The 25,782-nt window shown below is 37.5% G+C and overlaps 1 protein-coding gene across 1 annotated transcript; it reads right to left on the bottom strand.

Annotated features, from left to right (window-relative positions):
• Positions 1-7,966: 7,966 nt before the first annotated feature.
• LOC114710891 (vomeronasal type-1 receptor 4-like) lies at positions 7,967-8,902 on the bottom strand. The gene has a single exon (XM_028895184.1). The coding sequence runs from the start codon at positions 8,891-8,893 to the stop codon at positions 7,967-7,969; it is 927 nt and encodes a 308-aa protein (XP_028751017.1). The 5' UTR covers positions 8,894-8,902.
• Between the last annotated feature and the right edge of the window lie 16,880 nt (positions 8,903-25,782).

Raw genomic sequence — 25,782 nt, forward strand, 5'->3', positions numbered from 1 at the left:
CTGGATGCCTCCCAAGCAGATCAAGCTAATCAACTTTCTTATTTATCCGGAGGGCCTGATCCAGTTGGGGGCTCCTCAGCTATTGGTTCATAGCTCATGTGTTTCCTTTCATTTGAATATTTGTCCCTGTGCTTTTTCCAACCTTGGTCTCAAAAATTCTCGCTCATATAAACCCTTCTCTTTCTCGCTAATTGGACTCCTGGAGCTCCACCCCGGGCCTAGCCATGGATCTCTGCATCTCGTTCCTTCAGTCATTGGATGAGTTTTTTAGCACAACAATTAGGATGTGTGGCCACGTGGCCTTCGAATAATTCAGAGATCTATTCAGAGGGCCTGATCCAGTTTGGGGCCCCTCAGCCTTTGGTTCATAGTTCATGTGTTTCCATTTGTTTGGTTATTTGTCCCTGTGCTTTATCCAACCTTGGTTTCAACAATTCTCACTCATATAAATCCTTCTCTTTCTTGCTAATTGGACTTCCAGAGCTCCACCCGGGGCCTAGCTGTGGATCTCTGCAGCCAGATTCTGCTGTCCTTGAGTGGGGTTTCTGGCATGACTATTAGGGTGTTTGGCCATCCCATCACCAGAGTAGGTCAGTTCCAGCTGTCTCTCGATCATTGCCAGCAGTCTATTGTGGGGGTATCATTGTGGATTTCTGTAGGCCTCTCTAGCACTTTGTTTCTTCCTTTTCTCATGTGGTCTTCATTTACCATGGTCTCCTATTCCTTTTTCTCCCTCTCTGTTCTTGATTCAGCTGGGATCTCCCGCTCCCACAGGCTCTCTTTCCCTCGCCCCTCACCCTTCATTACTCCCACTCATGTCTAGGTTGTTCATGTAGACCTCAGCCATTTCTCCATCATTGGGCAATCCTCTTGTCTTTCTTGGGGTCCTGTTTTCCAGGTAGCCTCCCTGCTGATATGAGTAGCAGTCTAGTCATCCTTGTTCCACCTCTAGTATCCTCCTATGAGTAAGTACATGCCATGTTTGTCTTTCTGAGTCTGGGTTACCCCACTCAGGATGATTTTTTCTAGATCCATCCATTTTCCTGCAAACCTCATGATGACAGGGTTTTTCTCCGCTGAGTAGTATTCCATTGTGTATATGTGCCATAATTTATTTATCCATTCTTCAGTTGAAGGGCATGTAGGTTGTTTCCAGGTTTTGGCTATTACAAACAATGCTGATATGAACATATCTGAGAAAGTGCTCTTGTGGTATGATTAAGCATTTCTTGGATATATGCCCAAGAATGGTATAGCTGGATCTTAGGTGAAATTGATTCCCAATTTTCTAAGAAAGCACCATATTAATTTCCAAAGTGGTTGTACAAGCTTGCATTCCCACCAGCAGTGAGGAGAGTTCCCGTAGTTCCACATCCTCTCCAGGATAAAGTGTCTTCAGTGTTTTTGATCTTAGCTATTCTGACAGGCATAAGGTGGTATCTCAGAGTTGTTTTGATTTGCATTTCCCTGATGATTAGGGATGTTGAGCAATTCCTTAAATGTCTTTCAGCCATTTGAGTTTCCTTTGTTGAGAATTCTCTGCTTAGCTCTATAGCCCATTTCTTAATTGGACTGTTGGTTGTTTTGATGTCTAATTTCTTGAGTTCTTTATATATTCTGGATATCAGTCCTCTGTCACATGTGGGGTTGGTGAAGATCTTTTCCCATTCTGTAGGCTGTTGCTTTGCCTTGTTGACTGTATCCTTTACTCTACAAAAACTTCTCAGTTTCAAGAGGTACCATTGATTGATTGTTTCTCTCAGTATCTGTGCTACTGGTGTTATATTTAGGAAGTGATCTTCTATGCCAATTTATTCAAGACTACTTCCTACTTTCTCTTCTAGCAGGTTCAGAGTAGCTGGATTTATGTTGAGGTCCTTGATCCACTTGGACTTAATTTTGTGTAAGGTGACAGATATGGATCTATTTGCAGCCTTTTACACGTTTAGAAGTTATTTTTCTAATGAGTGCTCACCAGACATCCAGATTGTACAAGATTAGTACACAACAACAGATGATCTTCCAAAAACACCAATGGCTCTACCTTTAAAATGGTTAAAAGACAAGCCTGTATGGGTTTATCAGTAACCTTTAACAACAAAGAAACTCCGGGCTTTAGAAAAGCTTGTAAAAGAGTGGTTAAATGCTCTGCATATTGAAGAATCAACCAGCCTTTGGAATTCTCCTGTATTTGTTATTAAAAAGAAACCTGGTAAATGGAGAATGGTAAAAGACCTTAGAGCAATTAACAAATAATTCAGCCAATGGGCTCTCTACAATCTAGAATTTCTTTGCCTACTCCGTTACCAAAAGGATGGCCTCTCATAGTTATTGATTTAAAAGACTGTTTCTTTTCAATACCCTTAGAAGAAAAAGACAGAGAAAGATTTGTTTTCAGAGTGCCTAATTATAATAATTCTCAACCAGTTAAGAGATATTAATGGAGGGTTCTTCCACAGAGAATGTTGAATAGCCTAACCCTGTGCCAATATTTTGTACAATAGCCATTGGAAGTGATACATAAAATTTCCTAAATCTATAATTTATCATTATATAGATGATATTTTACTAGCTGACTCAAATGCAGATATTTTAGAAAGAATATCTGAAGAAATAAAGAAAATTTTGCCTTGTTGGTGATTACAAATTGCTTCTAAAAAGATACAAAGAGGAGATTCTATTAATTATTTAGGATATAAAATAAATCTTCAAACATTTAGACCCCCAAAGTTATACATTAGTCGAGATTAATTACAGATTCTTAATGATTTTCAAAGATTATTAAGAGACATTTTTCATCTACGAACTATTCTTGGGATAAAAAATGATGAACTGAGTAATTTGTTCAAAACCTTAGAAGGTGAGAAGAACTTAAATAGTCCAAGAGAATTATCACCTAAAGCAGAGAAATAATTGGCCTTTGTAGAAAAGAAAGTACAGGAAGAATACATGGATTGGGTCAATCCAAAGCTGGATTGCATTTTGGTTATTTTACTCTCTAGGCATTCTCCCACAGGAATTTTAATGCAGAGGGAAGATATTATATTGTCATGAATATTTCTAACAAATAAACAGAGTGAAAAATTAAAAAAAAAATATGTGGAAAAATCTCTGACTTGATTTTGAAAGGAAAATTGAGACTTCATCAATTAGCAGGAATAGACCAAGCAGAAATTGTCATACCTCTAACTAAGGAGGACATTAAAAAATTATAAGCAGAAAGTGAAACTTGGCAAAGAGCTTGCAGTAATTTTTTGGGCGAGATTAACAGCAAATATCCCCAAATCAATTTATACTTATAAAGAGAGCTAATTGAATTTTGCCTCACATCGTACAGGAAACACTCATAGGTGGAGCATATACATTTTATACAGATGCAAACAAACAAGGAAAGGCAGGTTACAAATCAGAAAATTTAAGTAAAGTAGTTCAAAGTTCTTATAATTCAATTAAAAAATCAGAATTTTATGCTATTCTGTTGGTATTAATGGATTTTTCAGAACCTCTCAGCACAGTTACTGACTCTCCGTATACTGAAAGAGTGGTATTATATTTTGAGACTGCAGAATTTATTCCTGGTGAGTCAGAATTAACTTCACTATTTATTCAATTACAAGATATAACCAGGAATAGGAAGCACCCCTTATATTTAACTCATATCTTATCTCATATGGGTCTGCCAGGCCCTCTAGCACAAGGTAATGATGCGATTGATAAAGTATTAATAGGAAATGTGCTGGAGGCCTCAGAATTTCATTAAAAAACATCATGTCCATAGTAAAGTTTTAAAAAAGTATTTTTCTATATACATCATACCATTGATACTTATTACGGATTTCAATGGGCAACTACTTTGAGTTCTGAAAAAACTGATTCTTTAATGACTCATTTGCTAGAAGTTATGGCCATCATGGGTATACCTGCACAAATTAAAACTGACAATGCTCCAGCATATGTCTCTGGTAAAATGAAACAGTTTTTTACTTATTACAATATAAATCATATTACAGCTATACCACAGGCCAAGCAGTTACAGAAAGATCAAACAGAACTCTAAAGGATATGCTAAATAATCAGAAACGGGTAACAAACTCCCAAGAAATAGACTTAATAATGCTCTATTAACCGAATTTTCTCAAGGCTAATGAGAATGGAACAACATCTGCAGAGAGGCATTGGATAATAGAAAGAAACCTCAAAATCAAATCAGCCAATATACTTTAAAGATGTGCTGACCTCAGAATGGAAACCAGAATATGTGTTATGTTGGGGATGAGGTTTTGTTTTTGTTTCTACAAGAGAAGATACACTGTGGATACCATCAAAATTGATAAAGGTTTGATTTGAACATGAGAGACCTCTTAATTAGAAGAGGTGATAGTTCATCAACCAGCATGACCATCCAATTTTAACTAACTTATACCATTAACATATGCCTTTTCATTTAATCAGATAAAACTTGCCAAAAGGGAACCTCCCCAAAGTTATTCTTGGGGAAAGATTTTTGTTTTTGTCTTTAGGGAAAATGAAGGCTAAGGTGCTGTGGGATGGTCTGTATGTCAAATTGTTCTGATTGGTCAATAAATAAAACACTGATTGACCAGTGGCCAGGCAGGAAGTACAGGCGGGACTAACAGAGAGGAGAATTGAGAGAACAGGAAGATGGGAGGAGACACTGCCAGCCTCTGCCATGATAAGCAGCATGTGAAGATGCCGGTAAGCCATGAGACACGTGGCAAGGTATAGATTTATAGAAATGGGTTAATTTAAGATATAAGAACAGTTAGCAAGAAGCCTGCCATGGCCATACAGTTTGTATATAATATAAGCATTTGTGTATTTATTTTATAAGTGGGCTGTCAGACTGCCAGGGCTTGCTGGGACTTGGAGAAAAGCTCACCAATTACACTAAGGAATCTGAAGAACACTGGACAAATGAGACAACTAAAGAAAAAGGACAAATCATCTAGAAAAAAAATGTTCCAGGAAAAAGAGTAAATTGGCCTATTGGTATATCACATATAAGTCTTCCTAAATGTTTGTGCCTGCTCTTCTCTAAAGACATTTAGCACAAATGGTATTGTAGTCTCAATTTAATTAAAAAATTAAAGCTGGCTTTGGAGTTGGAAAACGGCTCTGTCCTTCTTTAAACCCAAGCATTTTGTTAAATGGAAAATGTAAACTCTCTATATCATGCCAAAACAAAGCCATCTTCTGGTGTGGAAAAGGAGAAAACAAAAAAGAAATTAAGGGACTATTCCATTGCCACTAATCTCAATTCTTTAATTCTATTCTGATTCTTTAAACCTTTCTTAAGGTATGAATTTTAAATCAAAATTTACAAGATTAATATATATCATATGTTAATATATATTAAACTTATATTAATATATAAACTTATATATTAATAAATATATTTATATATTTATATAATATATAAAATTATATTAATATATATTAATACTCTCCTCTCCTCTCTCTCTCTCTCTCTCTCTCTCTCTCTCTCTCTCTATATATATATATATATATATATATATCTTTGTTGAGATATTAATGGTCATATAGAGTACTAATTCTAGAAAAAGGCTTCAATTAGCTGCCTATAGTTTTATTGTGTTCGAGTCTGTATCAGTTTTCTGCAGGGAATCATGACCAGGCCTAACATCAAATGTGAAGTCTCCAGAAAGATGATGGGGCCCCACAACCACAATTGCACATGGACAATAATAACACCACTAGGCTGACAAACATCATCTAGAGATCTGCTTTGGACTACAAACTTCCCAGAGCAATTTTAAGATGGCTAACTGAGATGATCCAGTTTCTCAAACTACTTGAACAAGGACTTGAGATAAGCCCTGAACTTTGGCATTATGCACAAACTGGACAACAAATGATATAGCTACCTTTCCTAGAATTTGACAATTAACCTTGAATTTTTCTTTTTCAAATAAAGATGCCTTTGCCCACAACCAGCAAGAAGCAATTTTAAGAACAGGATGCCCACATTTCCAAAGATGTGGTGTGGGGCTGGTGGTTTTTGGTCTTTCAATGGGTTTTGGGTCTGGGATCATTTTCATTGTTTAGGAAGGTTGGTTACAAGTTGCTGTTAATGGTTAGGAAAGGGGTTAAGCAAAGAGATTGATTTAAGATTCTTGTTAAAAAGATATATAGAAACAATAGAATAGAGGGTAGATTATTGAATCTACTCTGAAAAGTAAAGAGAAGATATAGCTATGATATAGATAAAAAGATAGATTATTGAATCTACTTTTAAAGACAATTACTAGTTTTAATATTTTACATTGGATTGGATCTTTGTTTATTGTATACAAATTATATATATTGAGATTGAGATTGCTAGAAAATGCTATACATATATTTCTAATCTTGTTCAGGATACTGTACTTTTACAGTTTATTTAACAAAGTAATGCAATTTGCTAATCCTTGAATGTTATTATTACCAACTATTAGGATATAAAGAAATGAAAGTTAGTAGTTAGACATTCCAATCAATAAAACCTAAGATAAAACCAAACATTACTGATCTACAAAAATAAAATATAATAAAATGACTCCTAATGATATTCTGCTATATTCATAGATCAGTGCCTTATTCAACCAACATCAGAAAGGCTTCTTTCTATAGAAGATGGGAACAAATCCTGAGACCCACAACCAGATATTACAGAGAGAGAGAGAGAGAGAGAGAGAGAGAGAGAGAGAGAGACCTTAGAACACACACTTTTTAATGGAATATCTCTACCTCTCCACTCACAGCTCAGGCAACCACACAGAAGAGGAGACAAGGAGTGGGAGAGGCAAAGGAAACAGAAGACATCGGGAGGACCAGGCCCTCTACTGAGCAAAGCTCATAGGAACTTACAGACTTAAGTAGCAATCACAGCGCCTGATGGTCTGCTGCATATGCTCCCTGTGTATATTCAATAACTTTTAGTTCAGGACTGTTGTGGGACTCTTGAAGGTGGAAACATGCGAGTCTCTGATTTTTGACCTTCTCTTTAGGGCCCTTTGTTTTTCTGCTGGTTTGTATTATCCAACTTTGATACTATGTTTTTTGTTTTATCTTGTTATATTTTATCTTGTTGTGTTTTGTAGTTATCGCCTAGAAGCCTGCTCTTTTCTAATGAGAAACAGGAAGGGAGTTGATCTATATTGAGAGGAGGTGGGTGTAACTGGGAGGAATAAAGCAAAAGAAATCTGTATTTAAATTATATAGCATGAGAAAAAATCTATCTTTAATAGTAGTGAACAAAAAAAGAATATCTAACAAAATTAAATATTGCCTCAAAAACATAATTAATTTTGAATTGACTTTGGTATGAGGTGAAAAATATCCATGACAATTTTTCTTATGTGACTAGGGGAGATGTACAACTCCACAGACTTTGTTGAGGACTGTTGCTACAAGGTCAAGAACAGCCAAGCAGTATTATTTTTTCTGGAACGGCTGAAATAACAGTATTTGGGAAATAATCAAGAAAGATAATTTCTGGTCCTGGAGCATGCTAGAGCAGCTGTCATGGGACAAGCACCACCTGAGGCACAAGTTTATGGCCAGCGATGGTTTCTGTTTGCTTTGTAGTTAGAATAGCAGTATCCACAAGGTTTCTGTGCAGCAGTCAGACAGCCTAGATTCCCTGCCAGGAGGAAAGCCACAAGAAAGGCACCTTACTGGAAGCAAGTCTAATGGCTTCTTTGCACATCTTTTGACTGAAGGAAAAACTTTGCTAGATGAAAGTTGAAGAGCAATGGGCAAAACACAGTATAATCAGCCTATGCAGACTGCTAATTCAAACAGCTGCCAAACTCCCATACTCATTTTGGATAATCTTAGAAAGATAAGGTGATAACTTAACATTCTTTATGGATTTTTTAGGATGACCTGTGTGTATATAATTAGATAATGTGTAACACTTAGATTTTACATAGTTGCAATAAAGTTAGGAGATCATCTTTCTTTTTCTTACCCAAGTCAAACTTAATCTGGACACAATGGAGTAGTGACTTATAAAAACAAAAGGTCCAAAACAGGGAAAACACAGAGAAGTGAGGCGAGTGATGTTCACCAACCACCAACTGTGATTATACAAAAGAGCAATGCAGCCTCGCAAGATGGTGGAGAGAGTGTAAAAAGCTAGAAATGTAGATACCAGGACAAGAATGTTCTGGGTTGCCCTGGACTCATGGGAGTTTCTATAAGAAATATGAAAGCTGCGGATGTGCTGAATCTTCTGCTTATGTCTGTACAGAAAGACAATCATGGAACCACTTGACCAGGCAATGAGCCCAGAAAAGAAGACTTCTGGGCACATCACGAGTGCTGCATAGAGTGAATCACTGATTTCATCCCACACTTCCATGTAGCAATATCCAAAATCTCGTTTTCTTGTCACATTTTCATTATTTATTTTGATGAATGGATAGACAAAGAAAATCAAATTTGTCAACATATAAAAGACCCAGAGGAGGGAAATGAAGGAGCCAACGTACTTTGCATCTTTGACTTTATGATCCTTCCAACATGATTTTCTTAGACTGATGGTTATGGCCTGGAAGACACTCAAGAAGCAGATGGTGCAAATGGACACACTCCTGCTAAATCCATGAATGTACAACAAGAGCTTGCATCCAAAATCATTCAAGAAATGCTTCAGTCCCCAAACTGCCATTGTTTGGGGCACTCCTGCAGAGAGAATGACCAAGGCATTGGCTGCCATTAGGTGCATGAGAATTGACTCTATGGGCTTTAATGCATGTTCTCTGTAGTAAAGGACTAGATAGTAGAAAATAAGAGAGAAATTTCCCAGAATTCCAATGTTAGTTTGTGAAAAGAAAATTATTCTGATTACCAGTTTCCTGAAGTCCATTCTGTGATTCAGCACAATTTCCTTAATATATAGCTGTACCATTTCTCTAGTCAATGAATAATGGCAAATGATTGTAGCCTCAGGTAGAGAAGATGCTATTAATCCATGGATCTACAGAGGGGCTGAAACAGAGGGTCTTTAAACTTAGGAGTATAAAATCAGCCTAGATCACAAAAAAACGTTTCACAGGAGTAGTTAAGAGTTGTTACTGTGGGATTTCTCAATATCTCAGAATGCACATGTTTATGAAAGGAGAGCCATCAAGTTTCCTAGAAAATGCAGCACTCAAGATGATGTCATGTTGGCCCCTGAGAAACAAAGAAAAGTAACAGCAAAATAAACAAACATAATATAAGACTTTCAGTATATACTGATATTTGCTACTCATGTTTTAAAAGAAATCAAGTTCTACAACCACCACAAAATTTAAACTAAGCAATTCTATTTTTTCCAACATATTTTAATGATTATTTTGGATTTTCACATAATGCACCCTGATCACATTCACTTCTCTGTTTTCCCATGTCCATCCCTTGTCCATTGTGACCTCCCTCAAAGAAAAGAAGAAGAAGAAAAAAGTAAAAAGTCCATTTTGTGTTGCTCATATACTTGCTGGAGTACGGTCAGTTTTCTTAAATTATATTATTAATATATACATTATTTAAATTCAAAAGATAAGTAATGAAAATGTATACTACTACTCAAATTATACCTATAATCTTGTGACAGGGTAAAAGTTCCTATATTTTTTCTCATTTGTAGCTCTCTTTGGTTTAACCTGAAATTGACTCTCCCTTTTGTAGCCCTGCCATGAAAACTCCCATGTGAAAATACTTAACCCTATTCTAGACAATAAGGTTTGGAGTGTCCCAGCTAAGTGTGTGTTTGGGGATTCTGTAAAATTGCTTGCTTGCTTTGCTTCCCCTGGTCAACTTCCAACCAGGATTTAGTTTTTCTAGATCATTTGTCTTTAAAAGATCTGTGTAAAATGCATTCCAGGCTGGTCTATGAGAAGTATTTTTCTTTGAACTGTCACCAGTTCTGCTAAATACAGACTCAGAGCACAGACGCTGGTTGAGCTCGTTGGGGCTTTATCCCACAAGAGCTTCAGATAAGAAACTATTAAAAGCATAAAATGTATTAGAATGATAGTTCAAGTGACAATGTTCATTATATTAAGAGTTAGATCTTAAGAAAAAGTCATACCACATAGACACACTAGTATGTGTGCACACTCGGGTCAGAATTATTAGAGAGGGGTTTATCTGGTTTAATGAAATCTCTCAAAAATACACAATAGAATTAAAAACAGGCAAAATATGCCATTAGAAATGGCAAGTAGAAGGTCACTATCTGATGAATGATAGCTACTGTCAAAATGTTCAGTGTCTCTATTGAAACTCTGTCTGGGATAATCATGCAGATCATGTAGACTCTGAAGTCTAGAGTGGAAATGGTAGGAAAGAAGGCAATGGGTTAGACAGACCATCAGTGCAGTGCAACAGCAGGAAACTCTAAGGACAACATTTTTATATTCCTGTGAGAGAAGATGTCTGCAAACCATTCTTAAACTGGATGAGATGCCCTTGCAGAAGCAGACTGTAGCAGCTGTGAATCAGAAACAGGCTGAACTATGTTGTCCCAAAGAAGGCACTATTGCTCCACACACTCATCAGTCATAGAGATACTGTCAGCTGTCCATCAAGAACTGGGGTAGAATTAGCACTGAAGTAGGTTAGCCAGAGTGGGGAGATGAGAGGAGACCTTAGGAACTACTAACTACCAGATATTTGCAGTCTTCCATTCACCAAGCAAACTGGCACTATAGCACAACACACAATTTCATAGCTTCTCATTTAGAACTACATGTTAATGTGGGAGTGAGTATGGGTAGAGTCAAGGAGATTTGAAAAGGGCCCACTTAGAATGGGGTACAGAGGATAAAATAATTCATGTGTTTTGAAATTGAAGAAGGAATAAAGGACATGGGACAGTATAACCTGAGGTGAGGGTAGAGAACTGACAGAAGTGGAAGAGTTGGATCAATTAAAACACTAAGCATAAAAATGCATTAAGGAAGCATGCTAATTTTGTAAGCTAATAAAATATATAAAATAAAAATAAGACCAAACAAAATGAAATTCAATATAAATGGAAGGAAGAAAACATTGAAAATGCTGAATTTGGGTAAGCTTGCAGATAACCAGGAATCTCATGCCCTGGTAATCTCTTTGAATGTCACTACAAACTTTGGAATAAGGGTCACATCATCTTAAGCAGAGCCAAAAATGCTATGCACCAATAATCCACTACCTCCTGTTTTTCCAACATTCTATTCAGTATTAATCTTAGAAGAATCAATTTATGTAATTACAGTTCAGATTGTTTTACAGAAGGCACATATTTTTTATAAGCTTTAGTTCCATCTCTTCAATTTTTGAAATTAAAATGTAATTACATCATTTTGTCTTTCTTCCCTCCAACCCCTTCTAAGAACCTCCCACATACTCCTTCTCAAATTAATGGCCTCTGTTCTCTTTCATTTTAATTGTTGTTTTGCTCACTCTGTATAATGTCACTTATATGCACACAATTTTGCTGTTCACAATTTATTGCTGGATAACCTATGAGTGGACTCCTCCCTGTGGAAGGTTATTTTCTCCTACTCTCAGCAATCCTTCATTGTTTGTAACTCTAACTCCTAAAGAGAGAAACTTCCCATTGCAGAAGAAGGAGACCATTACAAAAAAAAAAATACCACAACCGATCAAATGGCAGAAAACAGAAAGGGTATAATAGATCAAAATACAGAAAACTGATTGTGTTGTACCAAGCCATAGTTGTACCACCCACAATACAACTCTTTTACTCAAGGTTCAGTGAACATTGTGATAGAGGAGGCAGAAACCTTGTAAGAGCCAGAGGATCATATATCTGATGTGAGACTGTATCTCCTACAAATGTTGGGGGAGTTCACCCATGAAGTCTTAACATGGCTGCCTAAACAAATCTTAATAATGACATCAATAGACATGTTAATGTGGAAGAGGCAAATCCCACTGGGTGCTAGTAATCCCACTTTTAAGTATAACCACACAAATAAATTTAATTTTTACATCATCCAGTAACAATCATGGGAGCTTTCACTTGCAGACTACCAACACATGCTGAGTGGCAGTCTGTAATCAATTAACTGATATGAACAAAATAGAATTAGACATGCTATTTCTGGTCTTAGGAGATTTTATGTCACCTCAGCTATGGGATGAATAAGTGTCTGCTGATGGTCAGAAGGATAGGCATGTGCCAATGTGAACATTGATGTTTCTACTTCATGAAGGAAGTATTTTGGAGATTTTGCTGTTCTTGAGGTCCAAACAGTGGCTCATAGCATGAACCAGATTATGAGAAACATCTTCCTTCCTTGTTATGAAGACTCTCCAATGTAGGCATTTCAGATGCAGAGCGAGTATACATTAATTTTCATAGTATCCTCTACTGAGCCATGATAAAGAACTCATGTCCATACTCTATCTTAGATCTTTTCCATTCCATGGATTACAGCTTAGACATTAACATTGTTTCTACTGCTTTGGCTATACTTTCTTCCTTTTGCATGCCGAATATTATAAGAAATGACAAGTATAATTTTTTTTAGTAATTAAGTGTATAAATAGCCAACAGTGGTGACAATTTAAAAGTAACTGCCATCTTGTCATTTTAACACCTTCTTTGATTTCCATACCTGTCTGATGTGGATGGTATCTTTATTTCCATTCTTGAGACCAGAACTTACAAACACAAGGGGTAAGTGACTCTTTAAATAAAAAAGCTATTTGTGTCAGACTGGGAACTGGAAGGACTTTAACAGGGCTAGTGTGGTACCAACACAGCCACTGCAGTCTGTGCTCATGAAGACATGAGAGATGGTTTTAAACATATTTCAATCTTATGTGCAGTTTGGGTTCCCTACATGACATTTTGTTCACTATGAGGATATTCTATTGTATGCTTTTGGCTATAGGAAGTTTTAATTTGAGAGGAATAGAGACATGGCTCATCAGTAAAGAACACTTGCTACTGCTGCAAATGACCTGGGTTTGGTTCCCAGGCCCCACATGCTGACTCACAACTGCCTGTAAATCCAGTTCTGAGGCATTTACACATCTGATCCGTCCTCTGCAATCACCACATTCTCATAGTGCACATATGCGCATGCAGGCAAAACATTCATGCACACAAAATAAAAATATATAATAAATAAATCTTTTCAAAAGTAGGTTTTCATTTTGACATAAAGGCTTATTTCACAGGCAAATTACAAGTGCAAATAAGGCTTTCAATATATTACCAAAATGTAGTGTTCTAATTGTTCTCTGATGTGACAGAAAGCTGTCCCATATCCCAGTTTCATTTCACAATTACAAGATGGACCTGATGTTTTTAATGCCAAAGAAAAGTACATTGTTAACATTGAATGGTAAAGGCTCTAATGTTAACTACGGATGAATTTCTAACACTTAATTTGTAACAATGTACAACATGAAATACTAACGTGATGAAATAACATGAGAAGAAAATTAAGTTACTAATAGATATCATTTAATATTCTGTATATACTTACTACTTCTTATATTGATGAACCCATGATAAAAAAATTTATAAAGCACTCAAACAGAGAAAGTGCATGTGAGATACATAAGGTGGAATCTGAAAAAAAAGTGAAAACTAAATATTGTCCAAATTGAAACAAAGAACCAAATGTTAGTACAAATGATGTGAGGGGTATGTCCCTGAATCTCTGTGCACAGACTCTGCATTTCATTAGCATCAAGGATAAACAGCAAGGAAAGACAGGACATCAAGTTATGCTTAGCATCTGATTATTACTAAACCAAAGGAGATAGCTCCAGACACAATGACTGACACTCATACTGTAACTTCCCTTCAATGTTACCTTCCCAAGCTCAAAATGGAACTTTTTTTTCAAAGTTTCAAACCACCATTGTACCAGGGATCACTCAAAGCAGACACAGTTAGTGATTCTGTAACTCATAAATGTACTGTCACATGAGATTACATTTTACTCCAGAATCAGATTCACTTCCTGCACCTTCCCATGGTTGTGTGCCTCTTATATTTCCATTCTAATGTTTAGTGTGGGTGTGAACCAGGTAAGTTCACACATAGTAATCTCTACAAAGTTAGTCACCATATCATGTAAGGTAAGATGAATGATCACATTGACTTAGTACCACAGTCCTTCAGCACCTGCACAGATAGGCTTTATTACCTGTGTGTTAACTGCAGTCACCCTCTGTGGTGGACTTTTATTACAGGAAGAACCAACAGTGACTGGCACAATGCTAGGAACACTTTGTTCTTTCTAGCTCACCTCTTAGTTGTGGGATTATCTTGTTCTTCTCTCTCTGTTCCATGGATCTCTTTCCACATAGATTCCCATTACCAGACATGAGTACTCATACAGGGCTCGTTTCTTTACTGTCTGTGCAGTGCACTCTAAAATATAAAGTCCTCATCTGGCTTCTTGCCTCTGCAGTGTGGTGGGCTCAATGTAAAGATCATTACTGCATCAGAACCAGTACTGTGGAAAGGGAGACTCAAGTCTGAGATAAAGGTCTGTGTCTATGTGACCTCACCTCCCTCCAGAATGACAATTTTCTTGTCACTTGCAGTAGCAATGACAGTACTTGCATTGGGATGCAAAATAATTTATGAAACTTTTTCCAGTTGCTAATTTAAAAAGTCACTTAGAGGTTTCTCATGAGTATCTCCCAAGAGAAGAAGAGTTTTGAAGAGGTGTTAAGTTTTTGTGTTCCTGAGAGCTGGTTGGGTCTCCAGTGGAAGGTGATGGAAACTTTGAGATCAGACAGATGATAAATTTACAGAAGTCTTTATGTCTCATTGGATCTAGGCTTCTGTCATTTCTTTCATTTACTACTTAATGTTTCTATGGGTGTTTCATAGAAGGTGCACATGCCTTTTATTCAAATCTACCCTGCATTATCTCCTGGCCAACTTCTTTCTTTTGCTCCCTGAACCACTCCCTCATAATTTCATATGTTTCTAAAACAAAACAAAATAAAAAATGCCATTGAGGCTACTTACTGATTCTTTTCTGTGCCTAGTGTGGGGGCATCTATGGAAGCATGGATAGCCTTTCAAAGTTTGATTCCTTAAATAAATCTGATACAGCCTCTCCTAGCAGTCATCTGTGGCCAACAGCTCTTTAGATAGGAGTAGAACACCCTGACTTCCTCCAATCTGTTGGGGTTATGTGTAGCTTGATCATTTTCAGGTTTAGAAAATTCTCCCAGAACAAGTAAATTTAAATGTGCAAGTGTCCTGTTCTGTCTGTATAAAATATGTTTCCTTGGGATCATCTATCATTTCTGGTTCTTACACTCTTTCTGCCTCCTCATACATTATGATTCCTGAGTCTTGGGAGGAAGACATGTGATATACTAGTCCCATTTTTAGCTGGTCCCTTCAGAGTCTCTTATTCTCAGCACCTTGAATGATTGTTGACCTCTGCATTAATTCCCATAGACTCCAAAAAAAGAAGCTTCTCTCATGATGATTGAGGGATAGACTAATCCCCCAGAATAAACATAAGAGATTAGGGAACATTTTATTGCTATGCTCATTTAGCAGAATAATAGTATTAAGTTCCTCACCATGGTCTGTATTTTCTCCAGCCACATATTCTGGTACCTAACATTGGTTCCTGGTTTGGGTTCCATCTTGGGAAGTGGGCCTTCATTTTAACCTTAAAGTGGTTGGTTACCCCCATGATGTTCGTAATGTAATTTCACCTTGCTTGATATTTTTATAATTTTCAGAGTTCACACCTGGATACAGTTTATGGTTCCTTTGTGCACCGTGAAAACAATCCAGTAGGGATGAAGCTTCATGAAGACCACCAGCTGATTTCTCTATGTTCTATGACTCAAGCATATGGTACTTTCAGCAATAGCGTCTTACCTTCTAGAGAGACTTGACCTCTAAATACTGAAGGCTATTGGCATTGCTCTTGATTGTCCTCAATTCGTTTCTTAACTTTAAAATACCTAACCTGTTCCATTTTAGAGTACTCAGCAGAGGAAATAGTCAAATCCGAAAAGAATATCTAGCGAACAAGGAGTAAAATAAGAAAAATGCTATCACAGTTTGTATAGAAGATCATTAGAACATTTTGTATAAGGTAATGCAAATTAATTTTGTGATTATTGCATTAAAAATTCTGGGGAAAATGAAAAATATAAGGACCTTGCCATGAATCACTAAGCTCCTCAGCAAGCATTCATGTATTCACTAAAATAAATCTCCTGTCAAACTATTCTTATTCATGGATATTGCAAATTAACTAATACAGATTTAATATACCAATATTATTTAGATTCATAATTTAGAAAAAGATAATATGTTAGATATTTAAGAAAAATAGTCTTATACTATACATTGAATATCTGTTAATAAATTTATTGATTGATACATGGTGTAGCAATAAGTTTTATTTTAAAACTGTGCATAGAAGCAGGGGCAAGGGGAGTATGGAACAGATATCCCATCTAGGGCTGAACAGTCATAGCATGTTACTCTCAGCACTCTGAGTGGTTATGCATTTCTTCATTGCCTGTTGTCCCAGGCAAAAAGAGAGTTTTATTTGACCAAAGCTGAATGCAACACGGGTCTATGGGTACAAACATAATAGCGGGAAGGCAATTTGACAGCATGACAATTTAGCAAAATAACAACAGTAGGTGCAAATATGAAGCTATGACTCCCAAGACATGGACATTTACCCAAGATTGTGGTGCCAGGCATGAAATTCACCCCAGTGTAATAGGTGTAAAATCTGTTTTTAAAAAGCATTTATCTACCTCATAGCAGTCAAGCCATCATTGCCATACTTGCTTGGCAAGTTAATATTGAAGGATGCAGGATCCAGGAATGGGTAGGAACACTGACAACTTTTCTCCTCATAAAGCCTACTTAGCTTTCTCTAGCACTATGAAAATTAGCCAGTGCAGATGCTTCCAGGTCAGAGTTCAGGAGGTTCTGAGAATTTTTGCTTTAGAATATTTGATGAGAGAATAGAGGTCATAATAAGCATCTTGAGATCTCTGTACTGAGAGAGTCCCTAAAATTAACTAATGCAAAGTATTTGAGTACCTGTTGCATCAGCTTGAGCATGGCTAGCTCTGGATGATGTGATCCATAAGAGTTTGAGATGACAATGATGGATCTACATTTTCTGCCCATCTGTATAGTCCTATATATCTCACAAAATGAGAAATTTGAAGATAGCATAGCACATCTTTTCTGTTACATCCTCTATATTACAGTACATTAATTATACAAAATAATTGGTCTTGTGACATGGTATCTTCCAAGGAAAGGCTGAGGCATATCACAAGGTTCTAAATCTATCATCCATATGCCTCAAAAGACCCTTGGCCATGTGACAACTTATCACCATGTCTACAACTTAGCATGGACTGGACTTGGGTTCTAAGCAGTCAGAATTTATACAATATACTTTCTAAATCTTGGTGAGTTCTTTGGAATATAGACCAATATCTGGGGTCACAAAAACTTTCAGATGTCTTATGTGGTCATTTTCAAAACAATATCTATATCCTCCACCTTTCTCCCTTTGTAACATACAGAAATTCACCATACATCCTTCATCTCTTAACATCTATAATCCTTATCACCTCTGCTTCTCCATCCTCTGAGATCTTTGGGTACATCTGTATTTAATACAACCACATCAGCAATGATCTTCCTAAACTTCAGCCCATTATTCATCATTTCTGTCTTCCATTTTCTTGTTATGAGCCTCTTCCAAAATCAAATACTTTACCCTACCCCCTACATCCTCTGTATCCCACACCTTAAATGTTGCTCAACCTTTAGGCATCTTCAACTCTCCCATGATCCTAATGTAGACTCTTGACCCTTGATCTATGACACTAGAGCCCTTATAATTTTCTTTATATTAGTTTTAATAAAATCATGTCCACTGCACCTCAAAGAATTTTCTTGTGTTGACATTTCCTCCATCATTGTATCTACCATACATTCTCAGAACCATTTTTTTAACTTGCATTGCTCAAATATAACATGTCTCTTTAAAAATAAACTCGTGGTTTGAGGTGATAACCCAGGTGTGTCACTATTGAGATAGACTATGCAAACATTAGGGAGTTAAACATAATTGGTCAGTGAATGAGGTCACTCTTGTTTGCTAGAGTTTTGGTTCCTAACCACAGGATACTCTTTGGAACTATTTCTGTAAGTGTGATTGCATACGTTGTCCTTGTAATCTCTGATGTCCAATGATATCTGCTCTATCATATCACACCTCTTCTCTGGAACTTTTCAGCTGACTCCTTGCTTTGGCTTGTGTTGTCATTGCTGGTTTTGCCTGAGGCAAGACTATCCCTTTCTGCTCCTGATCTACCATTGATGAAGATCATGATCTGCAATTCAGAGTCAGTCTTGCTACATAGCTAGGTGGAAAAAAGCATAGAACATATTAGGTGATGTCTCTCACTCTTTCTCTCTCTCTCTCTCTCTCTCTGACTGTCCCTCTAATATCTCCTTCTCCCTCTTTTTTCCTTTCTTCCTCTTCCCCCCTCTCTCTCCACACATGCATACACACACACACACACACACACACACACACACACACTACAATGTATATATACTGATATGTTTGTTTTCATTTTGTAAATAATTTACTGTAAGTTTATCATCACTGTGTGGTTTTTGGTGGAGTCTTTTTGGTCTCTTAAGTATAGAAACACATTAATCATATTATAAACAACTAGAGATACTGGGACTTTTTCCCCATTTGTATTCCCTTTATTTCATTCTCTTGTCTTATTTCCTTAGTTCATTAGGTTCAGTTTAAGCATTGTCTTGGTTTTTTTGGTTTTATTTATATGTATTTCTATCTTTTTATTTATGTGTTTCTTTTTTGTTTTTTTTCTGGAATTTGAGTGACTATAATTTGAGTACTATAATTTCTAAGTATACCACGTGAGTGATATTACTTTGTACTATACATTCTAAGTGTACCACATTCCTGTAGATTTTGAGATTTCATTTTAATTAAAGCTGAATAATGTTACATTTAATCTATGAGCCAAATTTTAGTTATTGATTCATCTGTTTATGGATTTCTATGTAGGTTCCATTTCCTTGGGATAGTCAACACAGCAGCAGTAAACACAGATATGCAAATGTGCAAATATCACTGTTGTAGAATATGGGTTTCTCTGAGTATACCCAGGAAAGGAATAGATGAATGATATTATAGTTCATTTTTAATTCTGTAAGGAACCTCAGCAGCATTTTTGATGATGGGTGCTTTAATTTAGACCCTCACCAACAGTGAATTAGAGTTCCTCTTTCCTCATATCTTCCCCAACATTTTTTTGCCAAATATCTCAATAATAACATTCTGATAGGTGTAAAGTAGTATCCTTAAATAATTTAATTTTCATGTTCTTGAAAAAGAAGGTGTTGAGCACTTTTTAAAAGTCACTGCCTGGTGACAGATATGGATCTATTTGCAATCTCCTACATGTTGACATCCAGTTATGCCAGCACCATTTGTTGAAGATGTTTTCTTTTTTCCATTGTACAATTTTGTTTTCTTTGTCAAAAATTAGGTGTTCATACTTGTGTAGGTTAATGTTAGGGTCTGCAATTTGATTCCATTGGTCCACATGTCAGTTTTTATGGCAGTACCCAAGATTATTTTTGCTATACTGGACTTTTTGTTTTTCCATATGAAGGTGAGTACTGTTCTTTACAGGTCTGTGAAGAAATTGTGTTGAGATTTTGATGGGGATTGCATTGAATCTATAGATTGCTTTTGGTAAGATTGCCATTTTTACTATGTCAATCCTACCTATCCATGACCATAGGAAATCTTTCCATTTTCTATTATCTTCTTCAATTTCTTTATTCAGAGACTTAAAGATATTGTGATACAGGTCCTATACTTGCTTAGTTAGAGTTACCCCAAGGTATTTTATATTATTTGTGGCTATTGTAAAGGGTGAGGTTTCTCTGATTTCTTTCTCAGCCCTTTTATCATTCATATGTAGGAGGGCTACTGTAAATCCAGTTACTCTGAACTTGATAGAAGAGATAATAGGAAGTAGCCTTGAATGCATTGGCACTGGAGATCACTTCCTAAATATAACACCAGTAGTACAGACACTGAGAGCAACAATTAATAAAAAGGGACCTCTTGAAACTGAGAAGCTATTGTAGGGCAAAGGACACTGTCAATAAGACAAAAGGACAGCCTACAGAATGGGAAAAGATCTTCATCAACCCTACATCTGACAAAGGGAAAAAGGGATGATCTCCAGAATATATAAAGTACTCACTAAACTAGACACCAAAATCCCTGTCATTCCAATTAAAAAATGGGCTACAGAGTTAAACAGAGAATTCTCAAGAGAAGACACTCAAATGGCTGAAAGGCATTTAAGGAATTGCTCAACATCCTTAATTATCAGAGAAATGCAAATCAAAATGACTCTGAGATACCTGTCAGAATGGCTAAGATCAAAAACACTGAAGAAACTTATGTTGCAGAGGATGTTGATCAAGGGGAAAACTCCTCCACTGTTGGAAGGAATGCAAACTTGTACAGCCACTTTAGAAATCAGTCTTCCTCAAGACCCAGCTATACTACTATTGGGCATATACCCAAGGAATGTTCAATCACACCACAAGGACACATGCTCAACTATGTTCATAGCAGCAATATTTGTAATCACCAGAACTGGGAAACAACCTAGATGCCCCTCAACTGAAGAATGGATAAACAAAATGCAGTATATATACACAATGGAGTACTACCCAGTAGAGAAAAACAATGACATTATGAGGTTTGCAGACAAATGGATGGAACTAAAAAAATATCCTGAGTGAGGTAACCCAGGCTCAGAAGGACAAACATGGTATGTACTCACTAGTGGATACTAGATATAAAGCAAAGGATAACCAGACTGCAACTCACAGCTCCAGGGAGGCTAGCTAGTAAGGAGGACCTAGGAAGGATCCATGGATTACCCAGTGATGGAGAAATGGATGAAATCTATATGAGCAAACTGGATGTGAAGGCAGGATAATGGAGGACAAGGGGTGGACGATGAGAGCTTAGGGGCACAGGAGGTTCAAGCTGGAATGGAACAGATATGGAAGAACAAGGACATAGAAACAATGATAAATGAAGACACCATAGGAATAGTGAGGAACAGATTTTTTTGGTGGGGTAGGGGGTTCCCAGGAATCTGTAGGGATGATTCCACTACAGACTACAGACAATGGTCAAGAGGGTACCTGAGCTGACCTACTTTGGTGATCAGATGGCTGAATACCTTGTCACCATAGAACCCTCATCCAGTGACTGATGGAGAAAGATGCAGAGATCCAAGGCTGGTACCCAGGCAGAGTTCCAGGAGTCCGGTTGATGGGGGAGAGGAGGGATTTTGTGAGTAAAGGATTTCAAGACCATGACTGGAAAATCACAGAGACAACTATCCAAACTAGTGGAAAGGCATGAACTGTGAACCAATAGCTGAGGAGCTCCCATGGTGCTGGACTGGGCCCTCTGGATAGTCAAGACAGTTGTTTTGCTTGAACTGTATAGGGGGCCCCCAGGCAGTGGGATCAGAATCTGTTTCTAGTGTATGAGCTGGCTTTTTGGAACCTAGTGCCTATGGTGGGACACTTTGCACAGCCTTGGTGCAAGAAGGAGGGGCTTGGACCTGCCTCAACTAAATGTACCAGGCTCTCCTGACTCCCCATGGGAGACCTTACCTTGGAGGAGGTGGGAATTGGGGGTTGGTTGAGGAGGAAGGCTGGGGGGCAGGAAAAGGGAGGTCAGGGGAATCTGTGTTTGGTGTGTAAAATGAACAGAAAAATCTCTTAATAAAAATTATTTAAAAAAGAAATTATTTTACATCAACTGAAACAATATTCTAATTTATCTAAGCTAGTAATCAAAAATGAAAATGATGAAGTAAGTGAAAATTTCTTCAAAGACTATTTTGTTTGAATTTGGGTTGTCATTATGGAATTAAATGTTCTTAAGAATTTTGTTTACACTAAAAAAGAGTCACTGCCATTTGTATTTCTTCTTTGAAAAACTATTCAATTCATTGACTCTTTGGGGAGTAGCCTTGGACTCACTGGCACAGGAATAGACTTTCTGAACAGAAAACCATTACTACAGGCATTAAAGTCAGAAATTAATTATTGGGCCTAATGAAACTGAGAAGTTTCTTCACAGTAAAGGACACTGTTATTCAGACAAAGCAGCAACCTACAGAATGGAGAAAAGACTTTTACCAAGTCTACATCCAATAGAGGACTAATATTCAAAATTTATAAAGAACTAAAGAAATCAGATTTTTAAAAAAGCTGAATGTTTAAAGGTGATCCTCTCTGCAGACTTTCCCTGCTCTCTCTCTTATCCCAGCAGGACCAGTCCCTCAGGTTCATGCCTAGAACTGTAATAGAATACCAGTCACAGCCTCCCTTCTCCACTCTTGAAGACTCCTGTGGATCCCACAGACCATCCCCTCCTGGTCTCCTTTCACCACTACTCCATCTCCCAACCCCCATCTCAGGCACACATCCCCTTGCTCAACCACAAGCCACACCTGCTAGAAGAAGAGTTAGCTTGCCTGCAGATCTTCTCAGACCCTGATGTTCCACCCACACAGTGGTTCTCAATCTAATGCTGGAACACTTTAATACAGTTCTTCGTGTTATGGTGACCCCCAACCACAAAATTATTCCATTGCTGTTGCATAACTGCAATTTTGTTGCTATAATAAATTGTAATCTAAATATCTTATGGGCAGGTTATCTCTTATTTGATCATAAAAGTCAGGACCCACAGGTTGAAAACCACTGACCTAAATCTACAATTACTACAAAGCCAGATGCCTAGAGGCCAGCATAGTAACAGGAAGAACAATATGTCTCCACTGGAACCAGGATATCCTACCACAGCAGACCCTGAATATTCCAACACAAATGAAGCAAAAGAAAAAGATCTTTGTGCCAACTATATGTAGATGATGAAGTTCCTTAAAGAGAAAATGAATTAATTCCTTAAAGAAATGCAATAAAACACCAAAATATAATTGAATGAAGTGAGCAAATTCCTTAAAGAAAGCCAGGGAAAACACAAACAACTGGAGGATATTAAATAATTTAAAGAAATCTAAGAAACCAACCAACAAACAAACTGATGTAGGAAATGAATAAAATTGTTCAAGACCTGAAACTAGAAATAGAAGCAATAAAAAAAACTGAGGGAATTCTAGAATAGAAAATTTTTTAAAAATCCAACACGAGCCAGCTAGTCATCCCAGCCTCTAGGCCTTAGGCCCAGGGGCACAACCCATGCCTTCATACCCCTACCCATTGCAGGCCATCAGGCAAGACTCCTATAGGCATGCCTGACTACCAACCCCCCATTAGACCCTGTAATCTACAAGCCCCCTCCATCCCCCAAACACATCCATCCCCCAAGACCACTGCTCCTCCCTGAAACACAGACCCTACCAGCTCTGATTGGATCAATAGCTAAGTCAAAGTTCTCCTAGCCAGTGGCCCCAGTCTCTAAGCCTTAGGCTCAGGGTCACAAGAAGTCCCCCCACCCCCCACCCATTACAGTCCCATTTGCAGGTCACCAGGCAAGACTCCTGAAGGCAGGCCTGATTACCACCACTAATGCAATCCTATAATCTACAAGCCCCACTTTGTCACACAAACTTACCCATTCCCAGAAAACTAAAGCTGCTCTCCAAGACACAGACTCTGCTACCTCTGATTGGATGGACAGGTGAGTCAATGTTCACCCAGCCCATCTTCTGAGTCTCTAGAGATGTGCTCCTATACCCTCACCCAATGCAGCCTCATTTAAAGGCCAGCAGGCAAGACTCCTGCGTAAAGGCCTTTCCACCACCACCCCTCATTGGACCAGGCAATCTAAACATAACACTCTGTCTCCCAACCACCCCCGAGAACCCAGGAGCTCTCTAGGACATAGACACTTGTTTGCTCTGATTGGAGGAAGAGACGGGTGGACAGTAGTAAAAGAATACATTCAACAACATGAAGAGCAATATGGCAGCATCAGACCCTAGTGGGTCTATTACAGCAAGACCTGAACATCTCAACATAGAAGAAGCAGAAGAAATTGACCTTAAATATAACTTTATAAAAAATTATAGATTTCTTTAAAGAGGAAATAAAAAAATTCCCTTAAAGAAATCAAGGAAAAGGCAAACCAAAAATTGGAAGCAGTCAGTAGGTCCCTTAAAGAAAGTCAAGAAAACCAAGAAAAAACAAAGAGGTAAAGGAAATGGGTTAAGACATGAAAACTGAAACAGAGACATTACAAAAGATGGAAATGGAGGGAATGCTGGAAATCGAAAATCTGAATAAATAAACTACAGCGGAAAGCATAACCAAGAGAATGCACGAGATGGAGGAGAGAATTTCTGGTGTTGAAGATATGGTAGAGGAAATAGATTCATTGGTCAAAGAAAACATTATAGCCAACAGAGACATAATATTAAATGTCGAGGAAATCTGGGAAACCATTTAAAGGCCAAACCAAAAAATAATAGGGATAGAAGAAGGAGAAGAATACCAACTCAAAGGCATGGAAAATATATTCAACAAAGTCTCAGAAGAAAACTTTCCCAACCTAAAGAAGGAAATACCTATGAAGATACAAGAAGTTTACAGAACACAAAATAGACTGGACACACACGTAAAAAAAGACCCTTGCCACATAATAATCGAACCAGTAAATATACAAAATAAAGAAAGAATATTAAGAGCTGCAAAGGAGTTGGGTGGTGGTGGCACACACCTTTAATTCCAGCACTCAGGAAGCAGAGTCAGGAGGATCTCTATGAGTTTGAGGTCAGCTTGGTATACAGAGCAAGATCCAGGACAGACATGAAAATCACACAGAGAAACCCTGTCTTGGAAAAAAAGACCTGCAAAGAAAAGGGCCAATTAGCATATAAAAGCAGACCCATCAGAATAACACCCAACTTCTCAATGGAGACTCTTTAAGGCAGAAGGTCCTGGACAGACAACATGTAAACACTAAGAGACCACAGATGCCAACGCAGACAACTATACCCAGCAAAACTCTCAATCACCATAGATGGAGTAAACAAGATATTCCATAACAAAGCCAGATTTAATAATACTTATACACACAAATCTAGCCCTACAGAAAGTACTAGAAGGAAAAACCCAACCTAAGGAAGTTAGATGCACCCATGAAAATACAGGCAATAATTAGTTCTACACCATCAATTCCCAAAGAAGGGAAATACAAAAAAAGCTACCACCAAAAATAAGAGGAATTAACCATTAATGGTCATTATTATCCCTTAATATCAATGGAATTGATTCACCTATAAAAAGACACAGGTTAAGAGAATGGATATGCAAACAGGATCCATCCTTCTGTTGCATACAAGAAACAGACCTCTCTTTCTTTCTTTCTTTCTTTCTTTCTTTCTTTCTTTCTTTCTTTCTTTCTTTCTTTCTTTCTCTCTCTCTCTCTCTCTCTCTCTCTCTCTTTCTTTCTTTTTTGTTTTTTTTTTTTTTGAGACAGTGTTTCTCTCTATAGCTTTGTGCTTTTCCTGGAACTCACTCTGTAGTCCAGGCTGGCCTCGAACTCAGAGAAATCTGCCTGCTCTGCCTCCCAAGCACTGGAATTAAAGGTGTGTGCCACCACCACCCGGCTCAGACCTCACTTTCAAAGACAGATACTACCTCAGAGTAAATGG

The sequence above is a fragment of the Peromyscus leucopus genome, chromosome 1 (assembly GCF_004664715.2).
Source record: "Peromyscus leucopus breed LL Stock chromosome 1, UCI_PerLeu_2.1, whole genome shotgun sequence".
In the NCBI taxonomy this organism is placed as follows: domain Eukaryota; kingdom Metazoa; phylum Chordata; class Mammalia; order Rodentia; family Cricetidae; genus Peromyscus; species Peromyscus leucopus.